Source organism: Harpia harpyja, chromosome 5, assembly GCF_026419915.1.
Source record: "Harpia harpyja isolate bHarHar1 chromosome 5, bHarHar1 primary haplotype, whole genome shotgun sequence".
Lineage (NCBI taxonomy): Eukaryota > Metazoa > Chordata > Aves > Accipitriformes > Accipitridae > Harpia > Harpia harpyja.
The window spans coordinates 60176999-60190190 of record NC_068944.1 but is presented as its reverse complement, the minus strand read 5'-3'; the positions used below and the strand labels follow the sequence as shown (position 1 = coordinate 60190190).

At 45.5% G+C, this 13192-nt stretch overlaps 1 protein-coding gene across 3 annotated transcripts; it reads left to right on the top strand.

Moving 5' to 3' along the window:
• The first annotated feature begins 2510 nt into the window (after window positions 1-2510).
• On the top strand, window positions 2511-12857 carry KCNV1 (potassium voltage-gated channel modifier subfamily V member 1). Of its 3 annotated transcripts, none has more exons than XM_052788480.1 (4): window positions 2511-2687; window positions 3365-3877; window positions 5641-6167; window positions 12017-12857. In XM_052788480.1, the coding sequence occupies exons 1-4, from the start codon at window positions 2569-2571 to the stop codon at window positions 12526-12528; spliced, it is 1671 nt and encodes a 556-aa protein (XP_052644440.1). In that variant the 5' UTR covers window positions 2511-2568; the 3' UTR covers window positions 12529-12857. The 3 variants fall into 3 exon arrangements, with proteins under 3 accessions (XP_052644440.1, XP_052644441.1, XP_052644442.1); XM_052788481.1 differs by having other exon boundaries at window positions 2593-2687; window positions 3159-3877; XM_052788482.1 differs by lacking the exon at window positions 2511-2687 and adding an exon at window positions 2876-3129.
• The last annotated feature ends 335 nt before the right edge of the window (window positions 12858-13192 follow it).

Below are 13192 nucleotides of genomic sequence, written 5' to 3'. Positions count from 1 at the left end.
TTGTATCTCTAGTGGTAGAAAAATAAATCCTCTATTTTTGAGCCTTTCTACTCATAAAACACTTTTCTCATTTCCTTGAAATATTCCAGCTTTATTTTATTGGTACATTTGAAAATAATTTTCTGAACAGTTTTCTAAAAGTTCTTTTTTTAATGAAAATCTAAATTTACAACTAGCAGAGATCCAGAATTCAGAAGTGAGATACTACATCATACCCAGATCTCCTGTCTAATTGTGGTGATGTGAATTGACATTATGGAAGTTACAGACACTATGGAAGTTTGTTGGTGATGTTGCTTTCCTGCAGTGAGAAGTGAGCTTGAAGAATGCATATTAAGTGCACTAACTAATGGAAAGCATAACCTTAACACATGGTTTTCCTCTAGCGCTTTGAAAACACTTTAGTTTGAACAGTTGATAATCAGACAAAAAATGAACTTTGAAGGGACATAAATATGCCTGTATACAGTCATTATTCCATAAAGGACATAGGTAAACAGAAAACTGAACCTGGTCTCTCAAAGTCTTGTACATGTGCAGGAAATGATACATCAGAGTATTTTAAGAACAAATGATCTACAGTTTTAATGATGCTGTGAATCAGATGCTCACTTTGACTAGACAAAATCAAAACTTTTAGTCATGTTCTTAGAAACACGAGTGGATCTGGACTAACAGGGGAAGCATCCATCCCTTGAATCATGGTGGTGGGAGGGGAGTGTTTTCAGATCTCCCTTCTAATGGAGAAAATATGCCTGAAAATCTTTCCGGTTCGTGGAAAGAATGACTACTGAAAAGAGGAGTCTGAAAAGACATTGAGCGAGTAGTTTAATGACCGAACAATTATAGGTTTATTACACTCAGTAAGGCATCTTGCTGTTCTGAGGTACTTACTTCTCATTGATGGTCTTAATGAATTGGTCTTACTGATGGTCTTAATGAATTTTTTCATTATTACTTTTAATTAAGTGCTGTCCTAAGTGCTAACCATCAGAGGGACTGCACTCCTGAATGGCAATCCTGGACTAAAAATGGGCTACACCTGAAAGCTGGCTGCATAACAGCAGTTGCTGATAGATGGAAAATGAATTCACATTTTTGTGATTATTGACTCAGATTATTTTTCAATTTGATTGTTTTAAACAACCAAAAGTAGAATGTCTATGCAAACAAGTAACTATTTTTCTTTATGCCACACTTGAAATACAGAGTTATAGAGCTGGAAGGGGTCTCAGGAGGTCATCTAACCCTTCCAGCCTGCCTGAAGAAAGGGAGGCCCACACCTCCACTATTCCTGACAGATCCTTGTCCAGTCAGTTCTTTGATGACCAGTGACAGAGACCAATGTCCCAGATGACCTCCTCCACCGCTTCACCAAAACCTTCCTAATGGCTACCCTAAATGTCCTTCCTGTCATCCAACCCTATTACTTCTACACCTGTCCAACATGGCCAAGGAGGACAGAGTATACCCTTCACCTTTGCGAGCAGCCTTTTAAAATCCGAAGACTGTTATAATGCCCATTCCCCTCCACCGTAGCTATCCCACCCTATCTTTTCTTCCTGGGCCATGACTTCCAAACCCCACCCTTGCTGTTCTCCTCCGGATTCTCTCTGATCGGTGAATGCTTTTGCCAACAGCCACCCGGAGCAGATTGCTACACCAGCAACTGCTGAGCAGAGAGATTGCTGCGGGTGTTGCAACACTGCAATACCATAAACGTTCAGCTAATCTTCACGTAAAATACGGAAGATTAACGGTATCCAAAAGATGAACCGTTATGAGACCTCTGTGAAATAAATGTTAGAAAGGTACATAACTGGATGCAGCTGTATGCAACAAGTGAAGAGGGATCAAAAGCTGGCGGTACGACACACGACGCCGGTGGCACGACACACAGAGCCACATTTTGCATGCTACGGAATTTCCCCTCCTGGCAGGCTCCACTGCAACGCAGGCAGCCACCCGCCCTGGCAAGGCGTAAGAGGTGGCAGAAAACGCAAATTTGCAAAAGCGAGTATTTTAAACTTGTCAGAAATAACTGTTTCGTAGCAGAAGAGGAAACGTAGTAAGGAGGGTGAACCTAACACTAGCACTGTTTAGCTGAGGAGCTACAAAGTCAGCACAGGACGGTGCCAAAGATATTCCAGAGTATTTTTGAAAACAAGCTGAAAGCAGCTCAGTTAAAATGGGATCTTTCACGTACATCGACCGGCCTTTACAATGACCGCTTTACTTGCGTGACTTCGGACTTGCGGTCGCGGGAGGAGCACTGGGTGGGCACACATTATCTGTTCAGAAACGCGTTTGGGTTTGCCTATACTAAAGCGGGGGGCGGCTTGCCCCGTGAACTGGCCCGCAGAACTTGGCAGCTCTGCCTTGTCCCCGGGCAGGCGCGGCCGGTGGCAGGCAGCGGACCCCGCCCCGCCCCACCCCGCACTCCTGGCCCCGGCACCAGCACCGGCGGCGGCGGCGGCCCGGCCCCGCGGCGGGGAGGGGCGGCGGCCCGGCCCGGCCCGCCCCGCCCCGCGTCCGCGCAGCCCCCCCCCCCGCGGCACATGACCCGCTATGGAGGCGCGCCGGCGCTGCCCAGAAGTTTGGAGCCGGGGGAGCCGGCAGAGGCTGCCTGCGAGGGGACGGCGGCAGCCGGCGCCCAGCCGCGGGCGGCACAGCCGGGCGGCGGGCAGGTAAGGCGGGGCGGCGGGGGGGCGGCCGGCCGGGCTGGCGGAGGGGGAGGCAGCGGCGCCGAGACGCCCGCTCCGCGGCGGTTGCCCCAGCGGCGGCGGAGGGCGACTTCGGCAGCGGCTCCGGGCGAAGTGCGGACGCGGGGCGGGCGGGGAAGGGCGCCCCGGGGGCGGAGGACGGAGCTGCGGGGCCGGGGCGGGCGGGGGGCGAGGCCGGGCGGCGGCGCAGCCCCTCCGTCGGGATGCCGTCGGGGCGCGGCGGGGCGGCCCCTGGCTGCCCGGAGACCGCGCTGAAGGCGGTGTGCCGTTGTCCTGGCTGGTTTCCTCCGCCCTCGACCCAGCGGCTGGAAAGGAGCGCTGAAGCGGAGGGGCCGTCGCGGGCAGATGGTGCCGGGCGCTTCCCGACGGCTGCCGGCGCAGACGGGACGAGGTGAAGCCGTCTCAGGTACCGTCGTTCCTTCTCTGTCCTCGCAGGTGTAGGCAACGTTGGGCTGTTCAACACCCTGCCCGACCTCCGTCTCCGATGGAGGCATCGCTCGGAGGAAATGGGCACGGCGAGGTGTCCCCGGGACGGTAGCCAAAGCGAAGCGATACGTTTCTAGGCTGGCCCGGCCAACCCCCCCCCCACCCCACCCCGGCGGGGCAGGCTTCTCCGCAGCTTTGTTGTGTTTTCGATCCAGGAGAGCGTGGGCTGCTGCTGGCAGCTACAGGATGAAGTCGCCTCCCTGCTGCATGTCTCTTTCTTCCCAAGCATCCCTGGAGGAACCAGGGAGTAGCACATCCCTGGGCTCCCTGGACTCCAGTGTTTTCTCCAGCGAGGAAGAGCAGGGGCCCCTGCTTCAGAAGGTCATTCCGTCCTTGGACTGCTTTACTATCAACGTAGGAGGCAGCCGCTTTGTGATGTCCCAGCAAACTTTGTCTTGCTACCCTGACACCCGTCTTGGCAAACTGGCTGTTGTGGTCTCTGCTGCCCGGGATGTGGCCTCTGGCCTCCTTGAGCTTTGCGACGATGCCAACCTCGTGGAGAATGAATATTTCTTTGACCGGAGCTCACAGGCATTTCGCTACATCCTGAATTACTACCAGACAGGGAGGTTGCATGTAATGGAGCAGCTTTGTGCACTCTCCTTCCTGCAAGAGATCCAGTACTGGGGTTTGGATGAGCTCAGCATCGATTCCTGCTGCAGAGACCGGTGAGTTGTGGGAAGATGCGGCACGTGGAGTTGTGGGCTGGGTAGGCTCAGCGTTGACTTGCGTGCAGGGATGCTCAGGTGAGAGATCCAGCAGTGGGGGTAGATGAGGCAGCAGAGCATTGGGAAATGTGTGCTCAAAGCTGGATGAGTTCAGCCCTGAATCCTGCTCTAGAGGTGGATGGGTGTAAAAACTGGGAGGACATGTGTTGGGTGAGGTCACTCTTGACCTTTCCTGAGGGGCAGGTTGGCGGTGGGGTCAAGGCAGTGAGACCCTAACAGGAGCAGGGTCTGAGTTGTCCTGTACTGCCTCCAGACTGGCCCTGGACAATGTCAGAGATTAAGAAGATTGTGAAAGGAGAGATGTCCCTTCAGTCATCCAGTTTGGGGTTATCCTAGTTAGAGGGATTGGATATGGAGTTGGGCATGGTGCCAGGAGGGTTTGGAGCCTCCCCACGCCGCAGTTTGCATTCTGGACGATTTCCGGATCCAAGCTGGAGAGGCAGAAGGGGGGGTGGTCACCTGCCAGGCTGAGTGTGGGTGGCATGGCTCCAGGAGGAGCCCTGATGGGAAGTGTCACATGTGGATGTAGCAGCTTACAGGGAGGGGGCAGCAAGAGCAGGAACATGGCTCACTGGAGACACATTGTGACAGGCAGCTTAGGAGCGAGGTGGGTTTCAACTGAACCACCCCCAGGATGTTTCTGTTAATTCTATTTGCAGTTAATTTTTTTTTTTCCCCCACGGTTTTTAGTGTTACTGGTTTGTTAGTATTGAAGAAATGAATTTTCTAAAGAGCGTAACTGCTATATATCTAAAGGGGTTATGTCAAAATTATTAGAAAGAAACAAACAAGCAACCCTACCCCAAAAGGATACTGAAGTTATCCTACCGTAGCATGGTCCAGTTCTGCAGCTGAGAGAGCTGGATCCTAGTTTTCATCCCTTTCTTCCTTCCCTGGTAGGTGTAACTGAAAGCTCCAACTTCTTTGATGGTACAAGGAGCTACAGACCTCTTTGGCAGTAACTGTGTATCAAACAGAGGCAAAATTGCATAGCACCTTTGTCTAAGGCTTGAGATTTGCAGCAGTCAAGAAATACAGATATGAAAGAAAAGGATTTTTTTAGTGTAGTTTGGGACTGTTTCTGTTTCATGAAACTGTTCTGTAAATACACTCTTGATGTAAGAAAACACTCAGCTATGCATTTACAGTCTGTAAGTTTTACTCGGCGCAGATGCTTGTGCACTTTGTTGTGAGGACCCATATATTTAAAGAAAGAAAGATAACTTGTCATCTTAGTGTGTATTGGTCAGAACTTCATCCATGAACTGCATGGCTTTTATTATGCCTTCCCTTTTAGTATTGCAGATACACACCAATGTAATAAAAATGCAATATAACTAATAAAATTGAGGACAATTTAGAAACGGAGAGTCTGGTTGTTCCAGGACTGCTGACAAGAATGCATGTTAGTCATGTAGCAGATCCTACTGTAGTCAACATGATCCATATAAATAACATGTTATCAGGATTAAGTTACTCTGCACATACAAACTGTCACTGATGTGAAATGGGGGAATAGAAATATCAGGTCAGTGGAAACATGCTGCAGGGTCACAATAAAATCTTCATATGCTGGACATCAGGGTTTTCTGAGCTCACGTAAGGTATGCTTTAACGTGTATTCTTATACCTCGCGTGGTAGAGGATAAGAAAAACATATGCATGTTAGCATTAAAAATCTCTTTGGGGCGGGTCCTGGGCAGGTACTTCAGGAGGAAGGAGCTGAGTGAAGCCTTAGACATCAAGAAAGATGCAGAAGAACTGGATGCCCAAGATGAAGAGGAGGATTTTTCTGGTAGCCTCTGTCCCAGTGTCAGACAGAAACTTTGGGAAGTTTTGGAAAAGCCTGGCTCCTCTGCAGCAGCCAGGACTTTTGGCACTCTGTCCATGGCTTTTGTTGTTGTGTCCATTGCCAACATGGCTTTGATTTCGGTAGAGCTAAGCTGGCTGGCACCACCGCTACTGGATGCCCTAGAGTACCTGTGCATTGCATGGTTCACGGCGGAGTTTGTTCTGAGGTTCCTGTGTGCACGGGATCGGTGTCGCTTCATAAGGAGTGTGGCAAACATCATAGATCTCCTTGCTATTTTACCTTTCTACATCACCCTGCTGGTGGAGAGTCTGTGTGGTGGGGAGAGCTCCCAAGAACTGGAGAACGTGGGGCGCATTGTCCAAGTGCTGCGACTGCTCAGAGCCCTGCGGATGTTGAAGCTGGGAAGACATTCAACAGGTACTTTCGGCCGTGGCAGTGGTACTTTTTGGTTTTGCTGCCTGCAACGGCTGTCCCCGGGTGCAGTCCTCCATTTTGTGTGCATTTCTGCCTAACCTTTTTTACACAGTCTCTTAGCATTAATGGCTTGTGAAAATGTTACTTTTGGACATTGATAATTGAGTGGCAAGGGCCTTCTCCAATAAATCTTAGCTCTCCATAAAGCCAGTGTATATTCTTTGCATAGAACACTTACAAAAACAGGCCCCAGAGTTGCATGCTGTAAGTCACGCACCAGTCATTCACAATGTCATAAATTTACAAATGTGTATTTGAGTTGATTTTATTAGGAACGAAGCAAGGGAAGAAGCAGAGATCATTGACCCACACTTTTTGTATTATCAAAGGCCCACTAATGACAGCTTATAATTACCTGTCACAATTTGTTTCGTTAAAAAGTATGTGCAAAGAAATATATCGTGAGTTTGTCTACACCATAGATCCTGCAAACAACTGCAGTAGAGAATGCTTCAAGAAAACTGTTTAAACTGAATTCTATCAGGCAGTGGGTTGAGGAGCTCTCTGGCCCTGTTGAACACACTGGTATCTATGTGGTATGTGGAGCACAGCTGGGGGCTGCTTACTGGGCTGGACCTAGGTGCAGCACAGAGCTGCAGCATCAGGTTCAGTCAACGTTCACCCTTTGGTGTGGGGCCTTTCATGTCCCAGTGCTCCTGACGGGTCAGCAGACAGATGGATGAACAGTGAGCAGGAAAAGGTGGAAGGTGAAATGCATTTCTGAGAACATTTTTGTTCGCTCTTTGAATGGTGAAAGCAAGGCATAAAAGGTAACATTTTCCAGTGGGAATTTATCAGAGGAAGCTGGAAATGATTGGAAGGTGTTGCGTTTCCCATTGCGTTTCCCCCATTTTTATTGCTACTACATGACATGTGCATGCCTGGCTATATGAAAGAATAAAAGCTGTACTCGCACCACACCCTCTCCATGCCATGATGTTGTCCAGTGCTTGGCATTTTCAAAATGATTTAATTATGTTCCCACTTAAATCAGTGTTGAATATGGCGCTGAATTTGGCAGGAGAAATGTTCAGCCAACGCTTGGAGATTTGAAAAATTAGATCCTAATAGTAAATCGTGATCTCTGTCCTGCAATATTGTCCTGTTCTGCAGACGGTGATGGCTGTTCTTACACGGCACTCAATGTACCCTTCCAGGCTTTCCTGCCATGAAGGAGGAATGGGTTGACGCCTCTTCATTTTTTGGAGAGCCATCTCCACCCTCTTTGTGAACTGACCCCAATTCAGCAGTTATTACAGCGTGCTCACAGCAGCAGAATGTCTCTCTCTTTTTGTTCCCACTGAAGTGCAGTGAACCTGCCTACCAATGGCAAGGAATAGCTTTAATGCTACTGAGCATAATCATAGTGGTTTTGGAAGTGTCTTAATCTTACTCACCTACCCTAGATTATGCCTATACTGATGCATAAGTGTCCCTTAGAAAGCAGTTGAAGAGAAGCTTGTAATGATGCAGTCTGTCAATGAGGTTTTTTTGCTTCATTATAATTTTTGCAGGGTTTGGTGGGGTTTTTCTGCAAGAAAGGCTGCTACCCACTTTTGATGGTAGCTGTAATGTGAATGCATTCCTCTCTAATTGTATTTTGAAAATATGAAGAAGATTTTGTAGAATCATAGAATGGTCTGGGTTGGAAGGGACCTTAAAGATCATCTGGTTCCAACCCCCTTGCTATGGGCAGGGACACCTTCCACTGCCAGGTTGGCAGACCAGGTTGCTCAAAGCCCCATCCAGCCTGGCCTTGAACACTTCCAGGGATGGGGCATCCACAGCCTCTCTGGGCAACCTGTTCCAGTGCTTCACCACCATGCATTAAGGCACTTTTGTGCTGAATAACAAAATAGTGCTTGAAAAGTATGTTGTTTCTAGTTATAAAGTTTCCAGGTTATCACATTTTACTGTTACAGAATGAATGCATGAAACTCAGTTCTATGGCTCTTTCTCTTAACTTGAAACCAGATGTTTCAGGTGTTTGAGTTATAACTGTTAACTTCAGGTATATTAACTTTCAGGCATGGTCTAGACTTTCGTGTCTATTTATTCTTAAATTAATTAAAATATTACCACAGTTTTTATCACAATATTGAGTGCCATTAATATTGAGTTTAGTAATTCCATGTTAGGTAGAAGTGAATTAATTATACAAAAATTTGGTCTCCTAATCTCAAAGTGAGCTATCATCTTGCTACTGGAACTATTTCAACATACAAGTAGTGACGTGTGTATCTATTTAAACCAACCAGAGCAGCATTACCATCGCTGTGCTTGCTTTTTTGGTAGTTCAGTTGCTGCCCACTTAGGCCCAGAACACTAAATCAAATCTGTATAATTTAAATGTAGAATGTCACTGTTTCGATCTTCTGTCAGAGGAGATGCTGCTACTAAGATGAAACGTAGCCAGAGACCATCCTCCTTGCACATATCTAGGCAGTCCTGATAAATCTCAGTGTTCAGGGGTGGCTCTCGCAACTCTTCTTCTCTCTTGCCTTGGATCTGGCAGCTTAAAGCTACCTCCCGGTGAAGCTTCTTTCTGACTCTCAGACCAGACAAAGCTTCATGCGCTGCTTACCTGTTTTGTGTGGCAAAAGAAGTGCGAGATCAGAAGAAGAGATGAGAAAATTTGTGACTGCAGGCAGCAACTCCTCTTTCACCAAGTAGGGGTGTTCACAATCACAGGGAGGACATCTCCATAATACTGGGCAGACCCATAGCAAAGCTGGGATCACAACAGCAGCCTGGCTCTGCTGTCAGGGGCAGAAATGAGTTAGGAAAAAAAAACACCAATTCTTTTCTTCACTTTAAAGAAATGGCAATTTAACCCTTTTTGTGGGGAAGGAACAGAAAAATAAATGAAAGAATCATTTCTGCGCCTTTGAAAGCTGAAACCAGCTAATAGGGGGGATGTGATGCCTAGAAACACCTGGGCTAGACTGGCATGAGTGTGTAATTATTTATGCGAAGTGCTATCCTTCATCAAGGAACAACTGAGAAATCAGTAGTACCTCTATCCAGAAAATCTATAGCTGGAGGGTGAGAACACTCTTCTGAGAGGTCAAAATTACGGATTTGAGTGGCTTCAAGAATAGGCGAGAACTGAACTTGCATTTCTCACATTCTCCGATGCTCCTCAGCTGTCGGCTTCCTCCTGGGGCCATGTTTGGTGTGAAGTCTTGCCGGTCCTCCTCTGGGAAGCACTGACAGATTGTCTCCTTGAGGAGAAATAGGATGTGAGCATCTTACTTGTGATGGCAATGGGCATATGTTTGAGAGAAGGCGGTAGCGTATGTCAGGATGAGATGCCTCTGGAGACATGAAAAACTGAAACTTCAGCACTTCTAGTGCCAAAAATTTAGGATGATTTAAATGCTGTGTGTAAACTGAAGCTCCTGGACATCAGCTTGTATTGCCAAGTCTCTTTGGTCAATAGAGAGGTGGAACTTGACCTGCGTGGCAGAAACACCTCCCCTTCCTCCTGCTGGCCCCAGGGCTGAGGCTGCTCGCCTGCCCCACACCAGCTCTGTTACAGCAACTTAGCACCTTCCAGCACAAGTAACCAAGCTGTTACAGCTGCTGGCACGGTGTTCTCATGGAAGTCATAAGACTTGCTGAGGTGTCTGTGCTGGAACAGCCCTAATTTGGCTGTGTGCTAGGGCTCAGAGATGTTTTTAAAAGTTACAAAATAATACAGAATACATTATTCTTTTGAATACACCAACTGATTCCCACTTAGAATGAGCTGTAGAGTCCAGTAACTTGTCTGATTCATAGATTTGTCTAAAAATGTCTCCTGACTTCATCTGAAGACATGTATCTTTGTTTTAGATGCGGATAATAGGAACTAAGAATAATTAAAAAAAATCAGATTCCTGAACAGTCAGAATAATTAACCATAGGAAAAATATTTTACTGAAGGTGTCATCAATGTGATACAAAGAGTTAGCAGTCACTGTCCTGTTCCTCCTTATTTTGGCCTGGTTTATGCAAGGCTTGCACTGTTTTTTAGCTATAGTATTCTCAAGATGCATCATACAGGGCAAACCCTGGCTGTTACAGTACTCATTTATGCTTTTAAAAGAAGTCCTACAGAGGTAATTTTAAATTGGAGTACCTTCTTCCTAGGTCACCTGAAAGGACTTACTCTTCTACCTTGTTCAGTAGGAAGTTTTACAGGGCAATGGGTGATAGTAACTTCCTTGGAAGATGAGAGTTTGATCTGGATAATTGCAATTGTCTGACACAGCTTTTGCACTGATGATATTAGTGCATTTTCAGAATGTGGAGGCAGTCATATTAACAGAGAAAAGATTACACTGATACATCTTATTCCCCTCATGTTGCAGATTTAAACTATATCATTATAAGAAACACTCTAACCAACAGATCATAGTTACAGTAATATAAAACCTGGATATGGGCAAGTCCTTAACTGGAGCTGGTAGAAGAAAGCATTGAAAAAGGAAACTTTCCCTACAAACTCTAGTGTGTATTTTCATTGTTTGCTGTACATAAACAAAAACTTTAAAACCCATTAGACCTGAAGGGGAAAAGAAAGAGCCAAAAGCAAGAAGAAATTTTATCATCTTGCAGTTTGAGATTGAGGAAAGAAAAGCAAATTGAATTGCTTATTACACTAATGAGCATATGAAGTCTGCAAGCAGAGGCAGAGCTCCAATAAGCTATTTTGCAAACACTAGTTTAGTTTGAAGCGTACCCCATGAAGGGTAATTCATAAGCATTGTCTTTTTCTCATTTATTGAAAAAAACATAGCACATTTTTAAAGCACAGTATTAGAAACCAATCCAAAGTCTCCCATGTGTCTCAACTGAGTTGGTACCCTGTTATCTTCCTTCTTTGTTTATGTATGCAACATTTATCCATTGCACTATTATTTGATTTACATTCCTGCTTGCTTTGTCAGGCATTCTAGCCTTGACGCAGCAGCTCTAAAAGGAATGTGGAGTTTTTTGGAGAGTGGTCGGCTGCACATGAACTCCCTGTGCAGCTCACAGGCAATAGGACTGATGCAGTGCATCAGTGAAATAACAGAATACCATGTTTGCATTCAGAGCCTTTGCTATCTCCAGTTTTGGCACAAGTGCACAGCTGCTGTTGGAATACTGTATTTGTTTTGATGTCTACAGATAAAGATATTGATAGGTTTGGGGGGAAAGAGGGGTCAAAGAGAGGCTGTGAGAACTATAAAAGGATTGAAAACAGTCCTTAGCAAAGAAAAAGTTACTGAGTGACTGAACTGAGCTGTAAGCACCCACCTGGGAACACGAATTTGGTAACTGAGGGTTGCTTGGTCCAAGAGAAAAATATGACAATGGCTGGAAAACAGGAGCTTGGCACATTGGGGCTCAAAGTAGGGAGCGGGTGTTTTTAGTGTGGTTTTAAATGGTTATTTAGATAACTTATTAAAAACTGTGCTAGATCTTCTGTTATAGCCAATTACTAAATCAAGATTGGTTAGTTTTTCTAGACTATCTACGTACGTACGTAGTTCAAATTGTAAGTAATGAGGAGAATTTCTATGCTCTGTATTAAGGAAATGGAGAAGATGTCAGTGGTTCAGTCTAACCTATATCAGTCTAATCTATTTCTTTAAATCATGTTTTCCCAGTAGTGTTGGGAGCAGCACCCCTTTTTCTTAAGACATGTTCACTAGCAGGCAGAGAAAAACACCAGGCAGTCAGCTTTTAAATAAGAGATGTTTTGCGAAGTTATGATGACAGCTACGTGAATCAACCTACTGACAGCATTTCTTGTCTTTCAGGCTTGCGATCTCTTGGGATGACTATCGCACAGTGTTACGAGGAGGTTGGCCTTCTGCTGCTTTTCCTCTCTGTAGGAATCTCTATATTTTCCACTGTGGAGTACTTTGCTGAGCAAGGCGTGCCAGGCACAACTTTCACAAGCGTACCTGGCGCTTGGTGGTGGGCAACAACTTCCATGACAACTGTTGGTTATGGTGACATTAGACCAGACACTACCATTGGTAAGGTAGTGGCCTTTATGTGTATCCTATCAGGAATACTGGTTTTGGCTTTGCCAATAGCTATAATAAATGACCGTTTTTCTGCCTGTTACTTTACACTGAAGATAAAAGAAGCTGCTCTTCGGCAGCGTGAAGCTTTAAAGAAACTCACGAAGAACTCATCCAGCGATTCAAATATCAATGTTAATTTGCGAGACATATATGCACGCAGTGTCATGGACATGTTACGGTTAAAAAGCAGAGAGAGAGCCAGTACAAGGAGCAGTGGAGCAGATGAGTTTTGGTTTTGACTTTTAAGTTATTTAGCCTTGTATAGCAAATAGACTACTTCAAAAATGTAGTATTACGCATCTCTTTTTTTATTATTTGCAACATAGTGTATTTGCTTTTCCAGCTGGAGTTTTACTTGCTTGGACAGACTGAGATAACTATTGTATATAAAAGGCAGAATACATAATATGGAGTCTCTCAAGGAGCTCTGAAACATGCTTCCAGGACTGGATCGTGGTGGGTGAGATGGGAAATAATGGGTCCATCAAAGTCAAACAGTGATGCAAACACTTGTCTATGAATCTTATGTCCTTGCTAATGTAGAATAATAAAGTCTTAGTGAAAATTACCATGGTGTCTTGAATTTTAAAGATCTATAAGATTTGTATTTGCATTGGAAGAACAAGTCAAAGACATTAAGAAAAACTGAAATGGGAAGTCTAAGGAAGTGAAATGTTGAATAATTTAGGATGACATTCCTATAAGGGGCTTCATCTTGATCCCCTTTCTTATCCCCATCTTCTACTTCATTTACATGAAAAAGAGGTTATTACACCCTGGGGGGGCAGAATTTCCTCATTTGAAGAGAAGCAAAGGGCTACCAGATACATGGTGGGTATCCAGAGATAGGTGAAAGTATTAAGCAGATGCAAGATCTGCAGCAAAGTATAAAATAGTCATGAA